Source organism: Uranotaenia lowii, chromosome 3 (assembly GCF_029784155.1).
Source record: "Uranotaenia lowii strain MFRU-FL chromosome 3, ASM2978415v1, whole genome shotgun sequence".
Classification (NCBI taxonomy): domain Eukaryota; kingdom Metazoa; phylum Arthropoda; class Insecta; order Diptera; family Culicidae; genus Uranotaenia; species Uranotaenia lowii.
Genome location: NC_073693.1, coordinates 166042597 through 166069577, shown reverse-complemented (window position 1 = coordinate 166069577; position 26981 = coordinate 166042597). Strand labels below are relative to the sequence as shown.

The following is a 26981-nucleotide window of genomic DNA, read 5'->3' as shown; positions in this document are numbered from 1 at the left end:
TTTACCTCATATTCTTCTTAATTACTTTTCGATTTTTTTTGTATAGATTTTGGGTTGAAAATTTTTAAATTCAATAGGAAGATTTGAATATTCTCTTATGTAAGGGAAAAATTATTCTAGTTATTATTTCACGGGGGAACCGGCCTTGCTTGAATCTGAAATTCCGGATGATGAAACTGTTTCTAATTTTTCCATTTGAGACTGTGGAACTGGACTGAGTCGATTTGAGATCATTTCTGAATTTCTCAAACCCTGGTGTCTGAAAAGCTTCGCTTTGATTCAAAACTCATCCTTGATTTTTGCAGAATTTTTTAAGTAACGTTTACATGAGTAAATTAGAATTTTCAGGATTGTATAGGAAATTTGAATATTTTGTACTGAAAAATCAACATCATTTTGGTTTGTTCTGTGGAACCGAGCCTGCTCATTGTTTCTGGTCAATTCATAAATTCTCTAAAGGAAATTTTCACAGAAAAACTGTGGAACTTTTTCAAGTTTCAATTCTGCATAAGAGTTAAAAATAAAAATTTTAAATCGAAATCTTAAAAATTGTTTGTAATTCTAAATATTTTCTTTTCATATTCCAAAATGATGAGTTTCGATCATTAAAAGTGAATCCTATTTTAATTTGGAATGCAAAACCAATATTTTTATCAAGATTTTGTCCCAATGATGATTCGACGTAGGAGCGGCGAGTATTGAAGTGAATAGGCCGGGGGAGGTTGCGATTGTGATTTTGCTGTCTAAGGAAGCAAATTAAGATTTCGACGGGAACGGCAAAGGATAGTGTTGATAATTTGAGACAATCTGGTGTTTCAGATAGTCTGAATTGGCTGTTGATTGGTAGCATTTATCGAAGAACAAATGGCTGCCATATTGGTGCAAATTTTTGTTAGTCCAGTATGTATGTGTTTGTGCAGGGTTGCGCTACATGTGCGGATGGAGCGAAGAATGAGACGCCGAGTGAGAGAAAATCTTTCTCCCTCTCAGATGTGTGCGTGAAATAGTTGGGTGGGAGTCGAGATAACAGAGAACAGGTTCATCCGGTTCATCTACTGGCATGGCATGGAATTGATGGATGGTGTGTGGCGAGAAGTAAGAGAACTTAATGGCGGGATAGATGCTCGAGCGCTGTGGAGAAGGTAACTGGCGGCTGGTCTGGACTTGGAAACGAACAGAGGCGGCGCACGGAGGATTGGTGAGATCGTTTCATTTTATCTGTTGTTTTTTTTTTTTTTTTTTCATAATTTTTCCTAATGCTTGAAATCGTATTCATAAGAAGGGATTTGGTTTAAACTTTGGGAAGTTTGCAATAGTGACTCTCAATTTCTGGTTATATGTTTTAATAATATTACCTTTCAGATTTGTATCCTTTTTTCAATAAAGAATATATTTTTCCTTAATATTATATAACTGTATATACATTTATCTGATATATTTTGTAATTTTCCTTCTGCCATGTTTTATTATTATACCATTTAGTATTTTTAGAAGGAATGCATCTGGGGATAACCCAAAGAAATTAATGCAAGCGGCACGGGTAGCCGGCCATTGTAGGTTTCTGAGGGTTGGATGCCTTCCTTCGACGAACCATCGGACCGTGGAAGCCCTAGAAGAAATTCGAAGGCCAAGCCACACAGACATAGGCAGGACCTTGCTACCGATGGGGGAACCATACATACATACATACATACATACATTTTGTCCCAATGATGATTCGAATTGCCAATCAAGAATTTTAAACTGAGTACAGGATCCAAAATCCGATCACAGGCAACAAATTTTACTTATAATTATCAAATTTGGGACTAGAACATCCAGAAAGATTCCAGTCCTAGCTAAATAGATATTTTTCCGCACTCATTCGAGCCGGGAAAATAATCGGGACTGACAGATTGTCACCAAATTGTGCATACGTAAGCAATACATCATTAGATGATTTTGCTAAATAAATCTTTGTATTACTTTAAAATAGTTTTGAAATTAGCTTAAAAACCATTAGCAGTCTGGGTTCATAGAAGAAACAAAAACGATTTTGATTTTTAGAACAAAATATTCAATTTTCCCATACATATCTAATAGTTAAAATTTGGTCATGTAAATGTTACTCAAATATTCTGCAAAAAGTCTTGGATGAGATTTGCACAAATTCTAGATTCTTAAACCCAGGGGTTTGAGAAATTCAAAAATGACCCCAAATCGATTCATTGTAGTGTCCATACAAAAACAATGCTAAATAACGCTACAAGTCAACTTTAACGGGATTATCTAGGTTTACTTCGAAGCAGCTCGGCTTCCTTATGCAGAATATATGCTGATACCTGATTGAGTATGTAAAACGAGAATGTTAAAAATGTTTATTACCCTGTTGGATTACAGGCGAAAATATAATTCAAATTTCGAAAAGGATTGACTGAAATAAACATACATCGACATCGGTAGTTTATTTTACCAAATATGTTTTGTAATGATGGTATTTTTGGTACCTAATTGATTATTTTTTCCACCGAGCTCGTTGTTTTTGTACTGTATAAGGTAAAGGTGGGCTAAATGCACTTATTACGGAACATGCTGGTTTTATATCTATCTATCTATGACAATCTAGAAGTAATCCAACGACCTGCTTTGACCCGCATCGACATTTTCGTTATTGACGATGAAAATAACCCTGACCAACTTCTCTGAAATGTCATATGCCGGTTTCAATTACACAAAAAGTTATTAATCATTAATATTGCTCATTTCATGTTTCGTTCACCCGACCCAAATTCATTTACGTTCCAGCTTTAATTCGATGGCCTATGTATCAAATGTCATTCAGTCACTAGGGGGCATCCATAAATTACGTAACGCTCCTAGGGGGGGGAGGGAGTAAGCTCGAGCGTTACGATTTGTGACATAGTGGAGGGGGGAGGGGGGATATGCGCATCGTTACGTAGCGATTTTTTCATAAAAATTTCATTATACGTACTCGCAGCTATTTTGAAGTCATGCAATTTTTGCAGAATGATAAACAAACCAAAATCAGCTAAAAGTTTGTTAGCTTCAACATGATTGAAACTGGTTTGTAAACTTTCCTCTTTAAAGATCCTAAGACAGACTTCTTAAAATGTTCATTAAATATCCGTGAAATAACCGTTGGAAAACCGGATATTAGGTACATTTACCCCCAAGAACGGAATTCAACCTTAAACCAGAAATTTTACTATTTTTACTGCAATTTTGATTATTCCGATGAATATTACCAAGTGGAGTATATTTTGCATAAAAAGTTATGCTCCTTAAACAAAATGAAGTAAACAAGGTAATCATCAGTGAAAAAACACAGAACAACTTGTAATAAGACAATCAATTTATTTTATCAAAGAGTTATCATCAATGAGTACTAAGAAGCGATTTGGTTTGGATAGATATTAATTCCGTTTTGAAGAGCGTTAAACAAAATTATGTAAGATCTTTTTTTGATCTTCGAATATCAGTATTTTAAAACATGAGAAGATGGAGGGGGGGGAGGGTTTTTATTAGCGTTACGTAATTTTCAAAGGGGGGTACGTCGAAGCGTTACGATTTGTGACATACGGGAGGGAGGGGGTCAAAAAAGTGCATTTTTTGCGTTACGTAATTTATGGATGCCGCCCTATCTGTGGCTTAAGTATGATTGAAGGATAGAATATACCCCTACATTTATGTGATCCCATTCATGACGTTCAATGTTCAAAATTCCTACATCCGTTGAAGGTAATTAATTAAATTTTGTTTCCTTTATTCTCTCTTTTTCCAACAGTGCGGCATGCGTCGCCCATCACTGGGTCAGACGGAAGACGACCTCAGTCGTCTCACAACGGTTAAATCTCCAACCACAGCTAGTTTATCTTCAACGGAAACGCAAACGGAACATGGCGGCGATGACTTTGGCATCGGCGGCAGCGGCAACAACAATGGCAAACATCATCACAACGTCATCATTTTCCAGCACGACAGTAGCAAAGGCAGCAATGGTTCGGGGCCAGGATCAAAGGATGGCACTGCCGGCAGTCCATCGACCTCGTACTATCTGCCCAATTTGAGTAATTCATCCGAGTGGCAAAATTGTAGAAAACGCAAAGAAAGACAGGACAGCACATCCTCGGTCAGTCAGGATCGTAAGCTGATCCGGTCAAATAGTGAAGAACACCTCCCAAATTGTCAGGAGGTCATCCGACGTGTGTCCTCGCACGAGGATTTTAAAAGACCATCGCCACTGATTGAAATCAGTTTCGATAAGGAAAATATCATTGAGGAATCCGTCGAGGAGCAGCAACAGCTCGAGGAACAGATATTCGAGAAGAATTTGAAGAACAGCTCGGAGAACTTGAAAAAGTTCTTCATCGGGAGTGAAAGTCTATGCGTGGCAAACAGAGATTCCTCCGAAAATCAAAGCAACAATAAGTCTGGCGATCATGGTCAGCAACAACAGCATCACCATCATCCCCATCATCATACCCATGCGCATGGTAATCATCTGAGTCATCACAACCATTACACACGGCATCGTTTATCGCCTTGTCGTGATGTGCTGAGGACTCGCAAAGATTCGGACAGCGAACTGGACGGAGAACATGAACGCCGTAGACACAACGAACGGTTCACGAAAACTAGACCACCGCCAGGGCGCAAATCCGTCTCCCCGCGGAATCGCTCAAAGCAGTCCAAACAATACAGCAGTGGCAAGGATAAAAGCGGAAATGAACATTTTTATTTGAAGCACGATTCTCACCATTCGATTAAACACGAACGCCGAAGCTATGGCAAGCGTGATAAAACTCCGGAGTCGAAAACCCCAGAACCGGAACTCCTCTCTGACTACAATGACAACAATGTCCACGGCAAGGAAGGCGTCGAATGCGCACGTGAGAAACAGCTACCTTGGGACCAATCTTTCCAGGACGATACACCGGTTGTGTGTCAGCGCTTTGCCGATCACAAGTTTGAGCACGCCACCAAGATGGGAACATTCGGAGAGGTTCGCAGTCTACCACCGAATGCCACCATGAAGCACTTTGGCAGTCACCGAAGCACGGAACTGCACCCGGCAAATCAGAAACCCATCCCGCAGGCCAACAACATGTTTGACGATCGCATCAAGGTCATCAATCGCAAGCTGAGTCAGCTCAAAAAGAAGCTCAACCAGTACGAGGATCAGTTCGAACGTGAGAAGGGCTATCGGCCAGCTCACGGAGACAAAACCAACGATGGGTCCATCCGACCGGTTGTCGTCGAGATACACAAACTGCGCAAGGAAAAGAACCAGATCAAGGCCGATCTGGCCGTTTTCAACGCCAAGGCAACGAAATCAACGAGTGGCGGCGACAATGGCGATGACGCCCAGGATGTTCAGGACGATGGCGATAAACTCAGCCAGATGAAGGACACCATTGCTGATATCGAAAAGGTGAGTTTGGAGAAGATTTTTGGACCATTATTATAATAGGAAGGCATGGATTCAGCCCGAATTTATTCACTAATAAAGTGCAAAATCATACAAAAAAACTTAATTTGATTTTGCCCAAATTTGCCTGAATATTGCCCGGATTATAGGTAGTTAATTTTGAAATCAAATGCGTTTATTTTGCCAAGATTTTAGATTAAATAGCCCGGATTCGCTCGGCCCAAATTCTGGCAATTATAACTTAGAGGGTTGAACTCCTGTAGAAAGGAAGAATAAACATTGATTCTATGTTTCTGATTTTATACTTTACTTACTACTAATTAATGATGTAAGTTCAGCCTTCAATCCCAAAAATATTAACTTGACCGGGACATTACAAAGGCAATTCATTAAATTGATATCTCACGCCACTTAAAGTTAAATTTATATAGAAGGTTAATCTGAATGAAAAATTTCACCTCATTTACACAGGTTAAGTGATATTCTGAATATCAAATTAAGTACCCCTTGGTAATATTCCAACCCAGGATTAAGTAATATTAGAAACCATCCAATGAGATAATAATCAAACAGATAATGCCATAAATCAGGTTTCAATTAGTTGCGCTGATCACACCGCGCACGTTTGACTGTCTGTGATTATTACGTAACCACATTAAGCAGCAACAGCTAGATTGTATCAGCTGTAGAAAGCTGTGGCTATAGATCAATATCTAAGTAGGTACCGAGCCCAAGTCCTAACTAGTCAGAAAGATCATGATTTCAATTGTACTTTGCACCGGTTAACTCTCGACCTAACATTCAGATGACGGAGCAACAAGACCGGCGGCTGGCCCAGGGGCGTATCTATTTATAGTCAAAACAAGTCATTATAAATGCACAACAAATCGCTCAATCGTGTGTTGAGGCAAAATCGAGAGAAAATATTTTTTGCTGGACAGCTGCGTGAATTGTTTTGATTCAAGCGTGTGTCAGCCGGTTTGCTGGACTAGACAAATCAGTTCAAGTTCGATGCTGCTAGATGACCCAATTTTCATCGTTTCTGGGGAAACTGCCAACATACTAGTGAGAGTGAAAATTGTTGTTTCTGGTCGTATCAGTTCATTTAAATTTATTGAAATTCTAATCGAATATGAGAATCAGAAAGTAAAACTTTGTTTGGATTTTATTTTCAGTACAGTGGGATTTATTTTTACCTCGTAGTAGAACCTTAGAGGCTCTGGAAACATTACATGAAACATTTTCTGTAAACATCAGTAGCAACTCGGCACCAACGTCCTTGGTTGTGGTGGGCGGGAGAAAAACAATTGGAAGCGAAACCCATAAATCAGAAGCCGTACAAGTGTTCAAACAAATACAAATTGACTGACCAATAATATCATCATCTCGAGAAGCCATAGAAGAAAAAAAAACGGACCGAGCCAGCTTAAACATTATTGGACTGACACACGGCCGGCGACAAATCATCTGCTACGTAGATTTCTTTATTAGTTTTGCGCCAATTTACTACCGGGCTTCTTTCACCCACAACAATAAAGTCAACGGAAGTCGAGGGAACGAAAATCAACACTGAGTAATAGGAACGTATGCTTGCGAATGTCAGGGCCAATGTTTGTTTGTCATCTGACATGGTATACTTAGGTACATACTACGACTCTACCGGAAGCTACCTACATTATTGTTTGTTGGTTAAATAACAGAACTAACAAATATACATTCACCTTTCATAGACCTACACAGATCAGTAGGTATCCAAAATTATTTTCTAGGTTTCTTTTGAAACAGAGTGGCTCCATAGATGAATCAGACTTAAAATAAAGTTTTAAATTCTAACAACTTTAAGATGCAAATAAAACATCATCTCTGAATTTATAAAAGTAAAAGGAACATTTACAAATTAAAAGTTAAAAGGCATCAACATATAAAACTGATCGCATCAAACTAGCATATAGTGGCTCCAGAGACTTGCAAGCTGAAAAAATGTTGAAAACCCTCAAATAAATTCGTTGAAATTTTTTCCACATCTGTCAAATGTAGTTTTTTGATTCTGGATTTTATGATAATCTTGAAGTATTTGCTGGTTAGGAATGTTCACCGGTTAATAGCACAACTGAGAGCATCACTGACAGTCGATGGAGCCATCATAATAGTTTCAAAAAACATTTTTCCTAGCATAAAGATACCAAAACAAGCTATCAACAGAAAGCTGTATCTCAATTTGTTTTGGAATTTCAGCAAAATTAGGTATCAATAAGCATTTTTTTTAAAATAGAACACAGGAAAGCTCAGTCCAACATGTTAACATTATTGGGTGAAAATTATAGGTGGTGGAACGTAATACCAGTTCTATTGACTCTACTTCTACACAGTTAATTGAAGTTGAATAAAGATAATTGATATTTTCAATTCTTTCATTCTTGCTTAACCTTCCAAAGCCGTTCGCAAAATTTCCGTACAAATCTATTTTTGATAAATTTGACCTGCAGTTTACGTACGTTCTCCTGGCCGCAAATATTGACCGATTTCGATGAATTTTATTTCATTGTATAGATAATTTATTCTAGTTTCTCAATATTGAAAAATAAAGTCGAAAAATTTTACGAAATCACCAGTAGCTGATTCCGAATGAAAAAAGTCCCGAAAAAGGGCTCTTTTTAGAATGCCTACAACTTGAGACAGGATTCAAATATTGCGCTGATTTTATAATATTTGGAGTTGTCAAGAATAAATCTATCCATGGATGTATAAATTTTTGGTGGTCCAAAGGAAGTTTTGGCCGCTATCCCGGAACTTCCGGTAGAAAAAATTCTTACTTCAAAAAAGTCACCCAATTTTGGCTTTGCATTGCTGTATCTCGGTTACCAATGGATCGATTCTCTAAATTCAAATTTTAATTTTTTTTCGTTAACTTTATTATTATTTTCGTAGAACATAGTTGGTTCCTCAAAAATCTCAGTTGTTCAGTATATGGTAATGAAACTCTCATCTTTTTTGTCATTTTTCAAACTCCCCCTCGTGTCGGTGGGTTTACGCGATTTTGTTAGCGTGATTTCTCTAAAATTTGAACTCAAATTGGTCACTTTTTATATACCTAGAGATTCATTAGAATCTCCTCTTTCGATTGACATACATTTTGTGTGGTGTTTTGAAAATTTGTAGCAACGTTTTTCGAATTTACTGAAAGCTGCCAGATTTCAACCAGTTTGGTCCACGTTTTCAACAGGTTGGTGTACAAATCTCGCACCCCTCACGTAGCTGCGGGAGAAACAAATCCTGTAGCTCTCTTTTTGTCGCTCACCAAATCTACCACCCAACCCAGCAGCAGGAGGAACTGCCGTCTCGCCGCGTGGTTTGATGATTGATTGTGCTGATGCTGATAACGAAATGAATGCTTTATTGTTGTAGGAATTGCTTGAATCTTTTTTGATTTAATATTTTTATGGATGGGCAACATTTCTAAAGTTCACGTCCATGATTTCAGATTCAGATTACAGATTTCAGATTGCAGATTTCAGATTTCAGATTCAGATTTTTTTTTTTTTTTTTTTACTTTAATTCAGTTTATTGAGACCGAAGAAGTTTGAAAAAAACTGTTGACGGTCCCCCGACGGTGATACATTTCAAGTGTAGTGTGTGTTTGCTTTTTGCTTATCTACTACTTAAAACTATTCACTTTTTGCTGCCTTCAGGTTAAAGGAAAAGGAAGGAAGGGATAAAGGATGGGATTCGGGATTAATTATATAGAAGGAAGGGTAAAGGATGGATTTAAGGGTGATACTTTAAATTTCCCACGCCAGGTTGCACACGGTTATGAAGACCATTTCCTGTCTTCTCCTCCCAAGAGTCCATGGTGTTGACAAGGTTTACCGCGCTTGTCACGCGTTACTTTTGTGGCGAACTGTTTCTTAGGAGGTCCGTGCGATTTAATTTTGTGCTTTGCTTCAAGAAGCACAGTAAGATCACACCCCTCCACTAGCCATACTATCTATGTACAGTATGGTTTCGTAAGAGTGGGAGGACCCTACTGTGCTGAGTTTCGTTTAAGGTATAGTTGGTTTTATTGAAGTCTAGGAATAATTTTAATTGTTTTTTAAATATGGAGAATCTGTTAATGCTTTTTATTTCACTTGGTAGTGAGTTGAATATACGAATTGCTTTATTCACAACACTTTTTTGAGCAAAAGAAGTGCGTAATCTTCTAGTTAAAAGATTAATGTGTGCAGAGCTTCGAGTATTGTGACTATGAGAGTCAGATGTTAGGGTAAAGTTAAGTTGATGTTTAATAAGATTATTTATAACTTTGTATATGTACTGGCATAATTCGAACATATTAAGTATATCTAATGATAGCACTTTTGAGTTGTAGAGCATTGCAGTTGGATGTAAGATAGGAAGATTTCTTATAATCTTGACTGCTTTATTTTGTAAAATTCGAATAGGTTGCAAATTAATATTGGCACTACTGCCCCATATAGAATTCATGTAGGTAATATGGGAGTGTATGTAAGCGAAATAAATTTTCCATGCGGTATTTTCAGTAATTATTGGGCGTATTTTTCTCAAAGCAAAAACATACGGCGTTATTTTAGAGCATACGTGTTTTGTGTGCACGTTCCATTTCATATTATCATCTATTAACAAACCTAAGTACTTTACTGAATCAACTTGTTCTATTGGAGATCCTCGTAACGAGATCTGAAGAGTTTGAAAGTTTCCTCGAAGATTAAAGATCATGAAATTTGTTTTTTTCAAATTCATCTCCATGTGATTTGATAGAAAATAATCAACCAGTAACTCAAGGTCGTGTTCAATATTTTGTTTCAGCAATGTCAAATCCTCAGAAACATATAGAATTGTTGCATCATCCGCGTAAAGCTGTAGTTTTCCTTTTAGTGGCAGCGAGAATATATTATTGATATAAATTATAAATAACAATGGGCCAAGGATGGATCCTTGTGGAACCCCGTGCTTAATCGTTTGTAGTGAACTAGTCGTGTTGTTAATTTTAACTGATTGTTGCCTATTGTGTAAATACGATTGCATGAAAAGTTGAGCAGCATAGGAAAAGCCTATTTCGGAGAGTTTTTTGACCAGTAATTTATGGTGAACTGAATCAAACGCTTTTTTCACATCTATAAATACACATGCTACAACTTTGCCGTTGTCTATTCCACTAGAAATTCCATCAATTAGGTTGACAGCAGCAGATAAGGTATTAGATTTTGGTACAAAACCAAATTGGTTAGGGTGTATAATATTATTTGTTAAACAGAACTCCTGTATCTGTGCATATAGTGTTTTTTCAATAGGTTTCGAAAACGCATTCAGTACTGATATGGGGCGGTAATTACCAAGAACCGTTTTATCAGCCGTTTTATAAACTGGAATTACTTTTGCAAGCTTCATGATATTTGGAAAATTACTGGTTCTTATACAGTCATTAACCAAGGTCGTATATTTCGATAAATAGAGGTTTTTATATTTTTTCATAAACCTGGTGGATATTTTGTCCAAGCCAGTGGCTGCATTGCTATCAAGCTCATCAATTAATTTTGATACTTGATCTTGCAGAACAAAAGAAAAATTAAAGGTCGTATGTGAAGTATCAGAGTTCATAGCTAGTGATTCTAATGGTTCAGGTATTGAATCACAAACATCCAGATAAAAGTTATTAAACGAGTTGGATACAATTGTTTCATCAGGAACCAAATTTCCATTTATGTTGATGGTATACTTTGATGATTCACTTTTCCTTGTTTTATTAAAGATCAATTCGTTTATTTGATTCCACATAATTTTGGGATTATTCAAGTTGTTTTGTATTTTAGAATCATAGTAATGCTTTTTAGCAAGTTTTATTTTATTGCTCACCATATTTCTTATCCGCTTGTATTCGTTTTCAACAGTAATATCGAGTTTGAGAGCGTCAAAAAGCTTTCGTTTCTTCAAAATTAACTTCAAAATCTCCTGGGTAATATAAGGTTTTTTTGATTTACATTTCCGACCCGTAATAGATTTTGTGTTGCGCTCAATAACGTTTTTAAAATGGTCAATGAAACCTTCAAGGTTATCAACATGGTCCACAGAAAGATCGTTATCAGATATATTATCATAACTGATTATTGTTTTGATAGGCAAATTTTTTTGAATGGTTGATACTTGGTGATTCATGGATAATATTATTGTTTTATGATCCGATAAGTCGGGATCTCGTTCGAGCAGAGTAAAATGAAAAGTATTCGCACACAAGTCCGTTAACACATGATCAATGATAGTAGATATAGTATTGGATTCTCTTGTTGCATATTTTTTTTCTATAGGGTTCAAAATCATAAATCCATTACCCTGAACGGTGCTACAATAGCTGAGGACTGTTGAATCGTGTGTGTCGAGAAGATTGATATTAAAATCTCCAAAAACTAGACATTTGGGGTGGCTTTGCAGCACCGTATCGAGATGGTTCAGATAAGAAGGGACACTTCTTCCAGGGTTATATGTTCCAAAAAGATTGATTTTAAATTCTGGCAAGTGTACAATAAGAAAATCAGACTCATTTTCATGTTCCATATAAATCGTATGAGCATTCAGATTATCGTTAACAAAAATAGATACTCCACCACCTCTTGCTTCATCACGGGTGCAGTGAAATGATTGAAATCCAGCAATGTTGCAAATTTCATTTGCGTACAACCACGTTTCCGCAAAAATAATCGCATCGATTTTTTTGTTCAAGGCATGTAAAAATCCTTCAAATAATTCTATTTTATGTCTACAGCTGCGTATGTTCATGTACAAAATATTCAAAGTATGTGATGGAATATTACTCATTACGGTATTACAAGTTACTAAGTTTTGCGGAAAATTGTTCATAATATTGATTATCAATAAAGCTATAGAGAACCGGTCTGGTAGAAACAACAACAACAACAGCAGCAGCAGCAGCAGCAGCAGAAATTTTATAGGTTTGAAATGAATGATTTGATGAGGTTTGGATAGGGTAAGGGAAGGGAATTATCAGGTCCGGGAGAGGCATTGGCAGCGATGATATACTTAACAGACACATGGCGTGTGCTTTACCGTCTTCGATTGGGATCCGCAGTTGCTTTATGCAGATAGTGCGGGATGTCGTCCAAAGAACGCACTTCGATCGGCGTCGGCTCTCTTCGGTGTCGCAGAAAAAAAGTCCCTCTCGAGTACCATGCAGAGTGTTTACCGGCAGCGACGATCCCACGGGTGGCACGATGAATTTTGTAGAAGGCAGGACTGAACCTTTGCTGAACATAGATTCTTCGGCGAGCTCCTTTCTCTTGGCTGTGGTCGTATAAAGTCCTCCCAGCGGTGTTTTTCAGGAACGTGTTTTTGGAGTTCCCATCGGTGAAGCGCAACACGATCGGTGAGATGCTATTCACATCATTCGTTTTCATGCGAGTGCAAAACTGATTTTTTTGTGGATCAATCGGCAATTTGCAAAGCGTGGTAAACTTTTTTATTATTGTTTGTGTGTGTTCATCTTTTTCGGTCTGGCTCACATTCGAGATAACGACATCAGCATCATATCTCATCTGCTCCAACCACTCGATCTTGCGGGTGCTTTCAGCTAATTGCATGCGTACAGCGGTTAATTGGTGTTGATCGGGGGAATTTTTTTTCACTTCTACTGAACTTTTTGTTGTTTGTAGTTCTAGGCGAAGTGAATCCAGTTGGGTGGTAAACTGGTGCTGAGTTTTTTTTATCAGCTTCAATTCCTCATTTAGTGTACCAAGAGATCGACGTACGTTTTCGGTGATATCTACAACTTTCGCCAATGATTCCTGGAACGCATCCATTACCGTTTTGCGAACTTCCAACAACAGACTTTCGGAGTTAGCACTAGCGAGTCGTGAGATGGCCTTCATCTGCTCGGTGTTTTTGTGGCGATGACAATAGCCTGAGTGACTTAAGAATCTCGAGGTAGCAAAAAATCCAACTTTTTATTTCCAAAAATTACGTGGAGTCCGGCGATAGTAGTAACAGGATACTTGATGAAGTTGAACAGAATCGGTTCCGTTTTCCGACGAATATTTTCCCAGAGTTATTCTTGTTCAAAACCACTTGAATTTAACCGTTTATTTAGCAGAAGTTATAACGTGACCGTATAAAGCGAGCGCACACGAGCGAGCCCATAGCCCCATTTCAGATTTAAATTTCAAGATCCGATTTCAGATTCAGATTTCAGATTCAGATTCAGATCTCAGATTCAGATTTCAGATTCAGATTTCAGATTCAGATTTCAGATTCAGATTTCAGATTCAGATTTCAGATTCAGATTTCAGATTGCAGATTCAGATTTCAGATTCAGATTTCAGATTCAGATTTCAGATTCAGATTTCAGATTCAGATTTCAGATTTAGATTTCAGATTCAGATTTCAGATTCAGATTTCAGATTCAGATTTCAGATTCAGATTCCAGATTCAGATTTTAGATTCAGATTTCAGATTCAGATTTCAGATTCAGATTTCAGATTCAGATTACAGATTCAGATTTCAGATTCAGATTTCAGATTCAGATTTCGGATTCAGATTTCAGATTCAGATTTCGATTTCAGATTCAGATTCAATTTCAAATTTCAGATTCTAATTTCTGATTCCGATTCAAATTCCGATCTCTAATTAAAGTTTCTGATTAAAATTTCAGAATATTTATTACTTGAGTCATAGATTTTGTGTCTCCTGCAGTAGACACTGTTTGAAATAAAAGAAAAGAATCATGATAACATTCAAAACAAATGTATCACTGAAGAATTCTAAAATTCAGAAAATTCAGAAAAGAATCATGATAACATTCAAAACAAATGTATCACTGAAGAATTCTAATGATAAAATATCTAAAAAGATTCAAGAAGCTTATTTCAATTTGAAAAATTAACTTTCTCTATTTTAAAATCAAAACATTTACTACGCAAAGAGGCATCAGCATCAGCACAATCAATCAACAAACCACGCGGCGAGACGGCAGTTCCTCCTGCTGCTGGGTTAGGTGGTAGATTTGGTGAGCGACAAAAGGAGAGCTACAGGATTTGTTTCTCCCGCAGCTACGTGAGGGGTGCGAGATTTGTACACCAACCTGTTGAAAACGTGGACCAAACTGGTTGAAATCTGGCAGCTTTCAGTAAATTCGAAAAACGTTGCTACAAATTTTCAAAACACCACACAAAATGTATGTCAATCGAAAGAGGAGATTCTAATGAATCTCTAGGTATATAAAAAGTGACCAATTTGAGTTCAAATTTTAGAGAAATCACGCTAACAAAATCGCGTAAACCCACCGACACGAGGGGGAGTTTGAAAAATGACAAAAAAGATGAGAGTTTCATTACCATATACTGAACAACTGAGATTTTTGAGGAACCAACTATGTTCTACGAAAATAATAATAAAGTTAACGAAAAAAAATTAAAATTTGAATTTAGAGAATCGATCCATTGGTAACCGAGATACAGCAATGCAAAGCCAAAATTGGGTGACTTTTTTGAAGTAAGAATTTTTTCTACCGGAAGTTCCGGGATAGCGGCCAAAACTTCCTTTGGATCACCTAAAATTTATACATCCATGGATAGATTTATTCTTGACAATTCCAAACATTATAAAATCAGCGCAATATTTGAATCCTGTTTCAAGTTATAGGCATTCTAAAAAGAGCTCTTTTTAGGGACTTTTTTCATTCGGAATCAGCTACTGGTGATTTCGTAAAATTTTTCGACTTTATTTTTCAATATTGAGAAACTAGAATAAATTATCTATACAATGAATTAAAATTCATCGAAATCGGTCAATATTTGCGGCCAGGGGAACTTACGCAAACTCTCGGGTCATATAGACCCGAACAGCCTAATTACGGATTTTTTTGAGGGAGCACTTCCGGTGGTCACAGGAAGTTGCCTGGTACTACAGATTGTGTATTTCGTGATTCCCCAGGGAGGTTTTTGAAATCAAATTTTTGCGATTTTTTCTCGAAGAGTTATGATGATTTGAATGTGCGCTTCGGGTCATATTGACCCGAACGACTTTGGAAGGTTAAAAACATGAACTGTGAAATTCTATATTTTACATTTTTAACATAAGAAATTAATTGTCCAAAAGAACGAGAAACAATATAAAAAATGGAGGAAACGATAACAAAAAAAGGAACAAATAAAAATTCAAACGACAGAAAAAATAACCTGATAAAATATTTATTATTGTATATGGGGAAATAAAATGGAAATAAAACAATTGAATAATTTTGGAAAATTCAAAAAAAGAAAATAAAAGAGAAATATAAAAAAGATGAATAACAAAAAAAAATGAAAGATCGAAAAAATGTAAAATACAATGTAAAAAACATTGAAAAAACAAAAACATGAAAATTGGACATAAAAAAGAACATAAAACTAATAACGAAAAATAAATAAAAAGAAAAACATAAAAAATATAATATACAAAAAAGAACATTAAAAATAGATCATAAAAAATGGAAAATTATCAAAGTAATATTAAAAATAAAAAATGGAACATGAAAAATAGAACATAAAAAATAAAACATATAAATGGAATATTAGAAATAGAAGGTGAAAAATAGAACATAAAAAATTGAACATGAAAGATAAAATATAAAAAATAGAAAATTGAAAGTCGAAAACAAACAATAAAATAAAGTAAAAAAGTGAAAATAAGAAGAATACATACATATGAAAAAAGAAAAAAAATAAAAATAACAAAATGGAAGCAATTAAAGAAGAGTTTGTACATACATGGGAAAAAATAAAATAGAGAAATATAAGAAAAATTGGCAAAAAATAAAATAAAAAGTGGAAAAATATAAGTGTGGAAAAATATAATAAATATAAAAAATGGAAGCAAATTAAATGGGAAAAAATGGGAAAAAATGGGAAAAAATTAAAAAAGTGAAAAAATTAAATAAGTGCTAAAAAATTAAAAAATGAAATAAATAAAATAATGGAAAAAAAATGAAAAAGAGAGTAAAAAAAAAATGAAAAAAATAAAAATAAAAAAAATAAAACGGTAAAAATAAAAAAAAAATTAAACAATAAAAAATGGAAAAATATGTAGAACAAAGGGAAAAAATGGAATTAATAAAAAAAAAATTGAATAAATAGAAAAAAATAAAAAAATGGAAAAAAATAAAGGAAATGGTATAATTAAATTAAAATGAAAATATATTTTTTTTTAAACGAACACACAGGATCTCAGTGAAATTTCATGTTTCTTTGAAGAGATATTCTTTGCTTAACTTTAAAGTGTACATTTTTTGAAGATATGCTGGTTAGCATCTTACAAATGCTAAAACTACCAGACCACAGAAAGTGTACTTTGTATGCCATGACCGGGATTCGATCTCATGAACCTTAGCGTAGATGACTTGAACTCTAACCAATACGCCAAAGCCGCTGGCAAATTAAAAAAAAAAAGTTAAAAAAAATGGAGAAAAATACAAAAACAGGAAAAAATAAAAAAAAAGGAAAAAATAAAAAAAGGAAAAAATAAAAAAAGGAAAAAAAGGAAACAATAAAAAAAAGGAAAAAATAAAAAAAAAATGGAAAAAAGTAAAATAAAAATGAAAAAAATGGAAAAAATAAAAAAAAAATGAAAAAAAGAATAGCAAACAGCAAAAAAATGGAAAAAATTAAACAAAAATGAATAAAAATTTAAAAAATGGAAAAGAAAATTTGAAAAAAATGGAGAAAAGTTTATAAAAATGGAAAAAAAAAATGAAAGAAAATGGAAATAAATTAAAAAAACTGGAAGAAATTAAAAAAAGTGGAAAAAATTTAAAAAAAATGGAAAAAATAAAAAGAAATGGAAAAAATAAAAAAAATGGAAATTTTTCTTAAAAAAATAAAAAAAAATGGAAAAAATAAAAAAAAATAGAAAAAAGAAAAAAAATAGAAAAAAGAAAAAAAATAGAAAAAAGAAAAAAAATAGAAAAAAGAAAAAAAATAGAAAAAAGAAAAAAAAATAGAAAAAAGAAAAAAAATAGAAAAAAGAAACAAAATAGAAAAAAGAAACAAAATAGAAAAATGAAAAAATGGAAAAAATAAAAAAATGGAAAAAATAAAAAAATGGAAAAAATAAAAAATAATTATAAAAATAAAAAAAAATAAAAAAATAATAAAAAAAATAAAAAAAAAATAAAAAAAATGAAAATAAATAAAATAAAGAAGGAAAAAAATTTAACAAAAATGGAAAAAATAAAAAAAATGGAAAAAATAAAGAAAAAATGAAAAAAAAAATAAAAATTGGAAAAATATATAAAACTATGGAAAAAAAATGGAAAAAAATAAAAATAAAATGGGTGAAAATAATAAAAAATGGAAAAAAATAAAAAAAAAATGGAAACAAAAAATGGAAAAAAATGGAATAAAATAAAAAAAGCGAAAAAATAAAAAAAAGGAAAAAATAAAAAAAGGGAATAAAATAAAATAAATTAAAAAATAAAAATAAATTGCCCAAAAAAAGAAATGGAAAAAAATAAAAAAAAGAAATGGAAAAAACTAAAACAAAGAAATGGAAAATAATAAAATAAAAGAAATGGAAAAAAATAAAAAAAAAGAAATGGAAAAAAATAAAAAAAAGAAATGGAAAAAAATAAAAAAAAGAAAAGGAAAAAAATAAAAAAAGAAATGGAAAAAAATAAAAAAAAGAAATGGAAAAAAATTAAAAAAAGAAATGGAAAAAAATAAAAAAAAGAAATGGAAAAAAATAAAAAAAAGAAATGGAAAAAAATAAAAAAAAGAAAAGGAAAAAAATAAAAAAAAGAAATGGAAAAAAATAAAAAAAAGAAATGGAAAAAATAAAAAAAAGAAATGGAAAAAAATATAAAAATAAATGGAAAAAAATAAAAAAAGAAATGGAAAAAAATAAAATACAAAGAAATGGAAAAAAATAAAAAAAATAAAATGGAAAAATCTAAAAAAAAGAAATGGAAAAAAATAAAAAAAAGAAATGGAAAAAAATAAAAAAAAGAAATGGAAAAAAATAAAAAAAAAGAAATGGAAAAAAATAAAAAAAAGAAATGGAAAAAAATAAAAAAAAGAAATGGAAAAAAAGAAAAAAAAGAAATGAAAAAACATAAAAAAAAGAAATGTAAAAACATAAAAAAAATAAATGAAAAAAAAATAAAAAAAATAAATGGAAAAAAAAAGAAATGGAAAAAAATAAAAAAAAGAAATGGAAAAAAATAAAAAAAAGAAATGGAAAAAAATAAAAAAAATAAATGGAAAAAAATAAAAAAAAAATAAATGGAAAAAAATAAAAAAAAAATGGAAAAAAATAAAAAAAAAATGGAAAAAAATAAAAAAAAATAGAAAAAAATAAAAAAAATAGAAAAAAAGAAATAGAAAAAAAATAAAAAAAAATAGAAAAAAATAAAAAAATATTAAAAAAAATAAAAAAAAGAAATGGAAAAAAATAAAAAAAGGAATGGAAAAAAATAAAAAAAAGAAATGGAAAAAAATAATAAAAAGAAATGGAAAAAAATAAAAAAAAGAAATGGGAGAAAAATAAAAAAAAATGGGAAAAAAATAGAAAAAATGGAAAAAATGAAAAAAAATGGAAAAAAAATAAAAAAATGGAAAAAGTAAATAAAAATGGAAAAAATTTAAAAAAATGGAAAAAAATAAAAAAAAATGGATAAAAATAAAAAAAGGAAAGAAAATAAAAAAAAAATAAAAAAAAATGGAAAAAAATAAAAAAAAAATGGAATAAATTAAAAAAAAATGGAAAAAAATAAAAAAATGAAAAAAATTTAAAAAAAAAAATGGAAGAAAATAATAAAAAATGGAAAAATAAAAAAAAAATGGAAAAAATGGAAAAAAATAAAAATATGGAAAAAATTTTTAAAAGAAATTAATAAAAATAAAAAAGATGATAAAAATAAAGAAAATGAAAAAATAAAGAAAATAAAAAATTGGAAAATGGAAAAAAAAGAAAAAAAAATTAAAAAAAATGGAAAAAATTAAAAAAGGAGAAAATAAAAAAAAATGGAAAAATAAAGAAAATGGAAAAAAGTAAAAAAAATGGAAAAAATGGAAAAACAATTAAAAAAATGGAAAACATAAAGAAAATGGAAAAAATAAAAAAAATGGAAAAAATAAAAAAAATGGAAAAAATAAAAAGAATGGAAAAAAAATGGAAAAAAATCAAAAAAATGGAAAAAAAATTAAAAAAAATGGAAAAAATTAAAAAAATAGAAAAAATTTAAAAAAATGGAAAAAATTTAAAAAAATGGAAGAAATAAAAAAAATGGAAAAAAGGGGAAAAATGGAATAAAAACAAAAAAATTGAAAAAAGATTTAAAAAAAAGTTAAAAAAATAATTAGAAAAAAAATTTAAAATATTTTATAAAAAATGAAAGAAAATAAAATAATGGAAAAAAAATTTAAAAAATTAAAAGTATGAAAGAAATAAGAGAATGTAAAAAAAATTAAAAAAATATGAAAATGGACAAAATAAGAAAATGGAAAGCATATTAAAAAGGGGCAAAAATAAAAAAGGAAAAAAATACTAAAGTTCAAGAAAATTTAAAAAAAAAAATTAAAAAAATTTAGAAATAAAAGAATAGAGGGATTGCAAAAAAAAGAATAAAGTTTAAAGTAAAAAAAAAAGATTAAAACTATTAAAACAAAAAAAAAACAAATCGAAAAGTTTAAAAAAAAATTAAAAAAAGGAAAAAAAATTATCAAATGGAAAAAGTTATAAAATTGGAAAAAAAATAAAAAAATAAATAAAAAAGTAAAAAGTTTCAAAATTTGAAAAAAAAAAATTAAATGAAAGGAAGGAAAAAATAAAAGAAATGCAGAAAATGAAACAATTCAAAAAACATTTTAAAATGATAAGAAAATGTAATAAAAACAAAAAAAAAATAGTAAAATAGAAAAAAATGGGAAAAAGGGAATACAAACTAAAAATAAGACAATAAATTCGAAAAAATTGATTAAAAAAATTAAAAAATATAAAACAAAAAAATTATAAGATAAAAAAAATGAAAAATGAATAAGTTTAAAAAATAGAAAAAAGTAAAAATCTTAAAATTTTGATAAAATTAAAAAAACAGAAAATATATAGAAATCTGGAAAAAAATAAATCTTTTTAAAAAAATTTAAAAAGGAAAAAGAATATGAATAAGAAATAAAAGAATAGAGGGATTGCAAAAAAAAGAATAAAGTTTAAAGTAAAAAAAAAAGATTAAAACTATTAAAACAAAAAAAAAAACAAATCGAAAAGTTTAAAAAAAAATTAAAAAAAGGAAAAAAAATTATCAAATGGAAAAAGTTATAAAATTGGAAAAAAAATAAAAAAATAAATAAAAAAGTAAAAAGTTTCAAAATTTGAAAAAAAAAAATTAAATGAAAGGAAGGAAAAAATAAAAGAAATGCAGAAAATGAAACAATTCAAAAAACATTTTAAAATGATAAGAAAATGTAATAAAAACAAAAAAAAAAATAGTAAAATAGAAAAAAATGGGAAAAAGGGAATACAAACTAAAAATAAGACAATAAATTCGAAAAAATTGATTAAAAAAATTAAAAAATATAAAACAAAAAAATTATAAGATAAAAAAAATGAAAAATGAATAAGTTTAAAAAATAGAAAAAAGTAAAAATCTTAAAATTTTGATAAAATTAAAAAAACAGAAAATATATAGAAATCTGGAAAAAAATAAATCTTTTTAAAAAAATTTAAAAAGGAAAAAGAATAAGGAAAATGAAAAAAATAATAAAATGAAAAAAAAAAATTCAATAAATTTACGTACGTCATAAACCAATTCTTAGTACATACAAGGTTCTTATTAGAATTAAAAATTTAAATAAAGACATTGAAATTATTTTCAATTTGAAAAACAAATAAACGACAACTCACAGCATTGAATAATTAATCAAGTAGACTATAAAGTTTCGTTTTGTCTACTGAACACTTGAATGAGAAAATTGATTAGAAATCAATTCAAATAAAAAGCATAAAATAAAACAATAGAAAAAAATTAAAAAAACTGAAAAAACTAAAACAAAGAAAAACAAATGAAAAAAATTTCAAAAAATTAAAAAAAAAAAGAAAAAAATATAAAAAAAATTAAAAAAATTGAAAAAATTAAAAAAAATAAAAAAATTAAAAAAAAGAAAAAAAATTAAAAAAAATGAAAGAAATAAAATGAAAGTTTATTAAAATAAAAAAAAAATGGAAAAATAAAGGAAAATAAGGAAAAAAACAGAAAAATAAAAAAAAATGGAAAAATAGTAAAAACAAAAAAAAAAATAATAAAAAAGTAAAAATGAAAAAAAAAATAGAAAAAAATCATTCCGTAGTTAAAATATTATAATGATAAAAATTTCATGTAATCAAAAACATACAAACCAAACATTTAAACGGGATAAAATAACAGAAAATGATAGAAAACTACAAAAATAGCAAATTAAAAAAAAAAATATAAAGAAAACAAGAAATGTTCTAAATGCATCAAAAAGATAATAAAAAAAGAAAAAATGACTTAATGGTCTAAAACTTATTCAAAACTAAGTGAAGGATAATATTTATTGTTTTTTTTTTTGGAGAAATAAGTGAAAAGTTGTTGAGAAAATACCGCTCGATTTTGGCAACATTTGATTTTGGCATTACAAAATGTTCAGGTGTGTTGCCAAAATCAAACGGAAATAAAAAGAAATAATTAAAAATAATTAAAAATTAATTGATTTGGGAAATCAAAAATATTGGAAAACAATCAGAAAAAATATTCAAAAAAAATATGGAGGATTACAAATTTAAATAAAGACATTAAAATAATTTTCAATTTGAAAAACAAAACAACCAACAACTCACAGCATTGAATAATAAATTAAGTAAATTAAAAAGTTTCGTTTTATCTATTGAACACTTGAATAAGAAAATTGATTAGAAATCACGTTTCTGAATCGGAAACAGCTGAAACATTTTCGAATAGAAAAGTTTGTCCTCTCCTCAAAAATGTCAATTTTTCTAAATATCTACTGTCTCGAGTCAATTGTTCCTTATTTGGAATTTGATTCTGTATTTTGAATGTCGACTAGTTATAGACTCTCAATTTTGAACCAAAATTATGCTTCCAAATTCTGGAGATTGAATCTGGAATCAAAATTTGAAAGATCAAATCAGAAACTGAAATTAAAATTTGGAATAATAAGCCTCTAATGAAAATTTGAAGAGAAGAAATTAAAAAAGCTAAGTTTGGCGATTGAGTACGTCTTTCTTTTTTTTGTTCAAATATTCACCTAAGAAACAGCAGAATGGTTCCTTCAAGCGTTTTGCACCCATATAATCTCATGACTGCAATTCCGCGGGAAATTTCTGCTTGTTCAGATGTACAATGTTTGCATAAATATCGGTTTGAGGTAAATGAAAACATCCCACTGGTGAGTTGAAAGGAGAGTAGCTCATTATAAGATTTCCCTTCTATAAATTAAGTCTACGAAAAAAAATGGTTCAATCTTTCGTTTAAGTCACTGTAAACACCTTTTTTAACACTTTTCTCCATTCTTTGTCCTATCAATGAATCTAATATTTTTCTCATTTTCTCTTTACAGCGTCTTCAAGAGAAGCGCGACACGGACCATCGCAGCGAGAACCTGGATACCATGTCCAGTGATCAGCTGGCTGAGGAGAAAGCTTCTGTTCAGCGCGCATTGCTCTATTTGGAATCGATTTATGGGCGCCCGGCTAGCCGTGACGAGCGGGATGCCGCAAGGCCTCTCTACGATCGCTATCGTATCATCAAGCGGTTGGTCAATCGAGCTAACTCCATCAGTGGACCATGTGGAGCCAACTCACAGATGCCGACCATTCTGGAGCACGAAGCACTGGCCATCGTAGGAACACCGACACCGTCAACGGACATAACACCTCCGTCGGCCACCTCGATGGTCCAATCTCCGGCGGACACTTCCGTGGCATCGACGGCCGCACCCTCGACTGATGAATCGGAAACAACAACCAGCTCGGCAACGGAAAACATTCACTCGATGACGGTGGAAGAACTTTGGGAGCATTATGACGCAGCCCGCGAGGAAAAGAAGGAACTCCGTCGGACGATCAAGGATTTTGAGCAAAAGTTTGAGGAAACAACTGGGCGGAAGATGCTCAAATCGGACCGCAAAACGATCGAGGAAACTTATGCCCTATATAAACAGAAAAAGGCCAAACTTCGACTCATCGATGCTCTGTTCAAAAAGCAAATGTCCGTTTAGAATAGTGTTCATGTTTGAAATGGTTTCAATTGTTTCCTAATGTTTGATAACCGCATCTTCCTTTGACCACCTTCCACCCAAAAGTACAATACTGAAATTTGATTCTGAAAATCCCCAAATGTCCCTCCATTCATTGTGATCCTTTCGTATTTATTTCATCCCTCTTCATCCTTATTTGGAATACTCGCCTCCGTTTCATTACTTCTTTAATTGAACGAAAATTACCTCGCTCCTGTGTGTTGTTGAAGCAACAACTTTGTGAAACATTATTTTTCGATGTCGAACGCCATAGTGCGAGAATTAAATCAAGAATCTTGATAGGTGTGTGTTATATGAAACAAATATTACTGACAAAAAAACAAACGCTTCAATGCGTCCAAAAGTAAATATTGCTTTCAGGTTTGTTTAATTGTTTATTTTTTTTTATTCTTCTGGTGTCTATTATCTGTTGTTAATAATCTTGTGTAGTTTTATGTTTTATTTTACAATCTATACATACTAGTGATTAAGGCTCCTCGTGCTTGAGCATCGCAGGACTTTGAAAAGGTGAAAAACGACATATATTCAAGCAAACCTTAACATGTAAAACAAAAATTACACAATACTGTGAAATGGTTATTATAAAAGAGCATACAATTAAGTATTTAGTTTGGAATCTAGTGCAACAATAATGTAAACGATATTTACATTTCAAAAAAACGTGACCTAAGCGATGAAAAAACCGATACATGTAATGTATTCGAGAAAATTTTTGATTTAGCCTTTATATACATACGGAAGAAAACGCAAAGTGCAAACTTATTATCTTCATGATCATTTTTTGGGCTAGGGGAGAAAAAAAAACAAACCAAACCCAGTTTTAAGAGATGATCGCACTCCCATACTCATGCATACACACTCATGAACGTTTTTTGTCACTCTAATAGCTTCAAGTTTCGAAACATTCAATCGATAGGTTCATTACCGGATTCCATCAATAGAAAAAAAAAACTTGGAACGATATATCCAAATAGTAATTCAACGTAAAATAACAAAAATACATTAAATCTTTCAAAAGCATTCAGAACTGCAGAAAACATAAAAAATAGAACCGATACAAAAATAAAAGTTCACCCTAGCGTGTAGAGCACAGCGAGGAAAAAAAAATAAAAAGTCAAGAAAAAATGGCAAACAGTTCTTAAAGAACTCACTTATTACACAGTCTATGAATATTAATATTAATAAAGAAAAAAAAACATTATTACGATTATTATTGCTATATTAATATTACTGCTGAGAAGAAAAGAAAAAGAAACTGACATCTGCATCTGGTGCGTAAGTGGAAAGTTTAAAATTTGATGCAGCCTCGAAAAGCTATTTTTTGGCATGGATCAGAATGGAAAGATATGTTTAGGTTCTTTTGTGTTGGCCGAAGAAATGTTTGCAGATGCAGCAAACACGCTGATAAGGTTGGTTGTTCTTGTCAAGAGACGAGCAGCACAGATCGAGGGCGGAATTGTCAGAAGCGACGTTTTTTATTAGGTTTGGATACCAAACAAATATGGTCTTGAAAAATAAAACCCAGTTGCGTAATTCGTGAAAAGGTTAGATAGAAATTTTTGTTCAAAGCTGAAAGCTATCCGAAATCCATTTGAGTTTGGCAGAAAGGTTGTCTCAATCTCGAAATCTCTTAAGGATTAGCTTGAAACTGAGTGAAATCCAATGGCATTACACTGAAACGCATTCCAAGCGATTCATGTTTTTATCTATGATTTCAGGAGAAACAGAAGTTGGTCTTAATCTGAAACCCGCGACCCCCCCAGACAACCATTTGGTAGGTATTTCGAATTTGCAACACAAATATACGTGCAAATATACGGGTAAACATATCGTATATAATGCAGCAAAACCAGTATATACGTATTATTTTGGAGGCCAATTAGGTACATTAGCACACATATTCTTGGTTTGGATTGTATTGAATGACGATTTGCACTTTTTGTCATGCGAATCATTTACGGCTACCCTGATTCTTTTTGGAATATACTATGATAATTTACATCATCATATAGATGAATGAGGTTGTAATCTTGTAGGTCTTCGCTCAAAATGCAATTGGGAAAATCTTTATATACGACATTTTTCGTAACAATATGGAAAGTTAGACGACTTATTTGGTCGTCTTCTGCGACTTGAGTGCAGGGCTCTCATTTTCCGTTAGTTGAATAAAAATAAGATTATTTCAATGAAATGCGTTTTTTGCTGTCAAATTCAAGTTTATATCGTACAATTCATTATTTGCCTGATTGCTGAATTTTTTCAACGTTCATGAAGTTATTGTAGTACCTGGACTTGATCCCCTGACGATACGATCTGCTGCTCATGATGGATTTGCTTCAAAGGCATTAAACCAAAAGCAAATTGTATATTCCTACAACTAAAATCTTTTAAATCGTCATCGATGTTCTAAAAATATACCAACATTTTGAAGCCTCCTTAAATACGATTCCAATCATCGATGTCTCATTATCATAAACGATTTTATTGAACTTTTTTGTATTCTTTTACGATTGCCAGCAAAAACGTTTTTCGAAAATCATACATGCGAATTAATTTGCATAGGTATACGATTGTATGCACATTATTACGAATCAAAGCAGTAAAATACCATTGTATAGCATATATCCCCAAGTGGCAAGCAGAGTTGTGAGCTTATTTTCTGTTTTTCAGTTTGGTTAAAATAACGAGAAATGTCATTATTTCAGAGGACTCGGGTTTGGGAACACTGATTCGTTGAAGCCACTGTTTTATAAGCGGCCTAAATTTTGCAAAATTCGGAGTGTTGTGATAATGTTTAAATGTGTGTCTCTAAACGATCCGATGCGTATAGTTTCCCCGGTTGAAGTGAAATTAATGTTCTTGTGATAAATGAATTTAAAAGTGTAAAAATGAAAAAATTGCTGCGAGCATCATAAGTAGCAAGTGAAAAATCGATCAAAAGCAAAAATAAAAATCGATTAAGAGAAGAGCTCGAAAGTTTATAAAACTTAGCACCAGATAGTGCTACTGTATATGGAATTGTGAAAGCTTTTACTACAGCGTTTTTCAAACATCAATATTTTTCAGCTTCGATGGCAAAAAAACTGTATCTGGGCCACAGGATGAAAAGATAAGTACTTTTCTTAACTCTTTCTTTATCCATTAGTTCAATTCGTAATTCATTTACTTTTCTTATCCTATTCAATAACTTCCATATTTAGTAGTTTCAAACTAGGAAGCTTTCAGAGAGCTAGACTAAAACTCATGTAAAATCTGGCAAATTA

General features: G+C 31.5%; 1 protein-coding gene across 1 annotated transcript; it reads left to right on the top strand.

Annotated features, from left to right (window-relative positions):
• Positions 1-3756: 3756 nt before the first annotated feature.
• LOC129751410 (protein FAM13A) lies at positions 3757-24526 on the top strand. Its single transcript, XM_055746903.1, has 2 exons — positions 3757-5431; positions 23020-24526. Exons 1-2 carry the CDS (start codon positions 3791-3793, stop codon positions 23677-23679), a joined length of 2301 nt encoding a protein of 766 aa, XP_055602878.1. The 5' UTR covers positions 3757-3790; the 3' UTR covers positions 23680-24526.
• The last annotated feature ends 2455 nt before the right edge of the window (positions 24527-26981 follow it).

Excerpts from the sequence above, each read along its gene's own strand:
- LOC129751410 (XM_055746903.1), top strand. The coding sequence starts at position 3,791 with ATGCGTCGCCCATCACTGGGTCAGACGGAAGACGACCTCAGTCGTCTC. Across the intron at positions 5,432-23,019 it reads CCATTGCTGATATCGAAAAG|CGTCTTCAAGAGAAGCGCGA; the intron begins GTGAGTTTGGAG and ends TTCTCTTTACAG.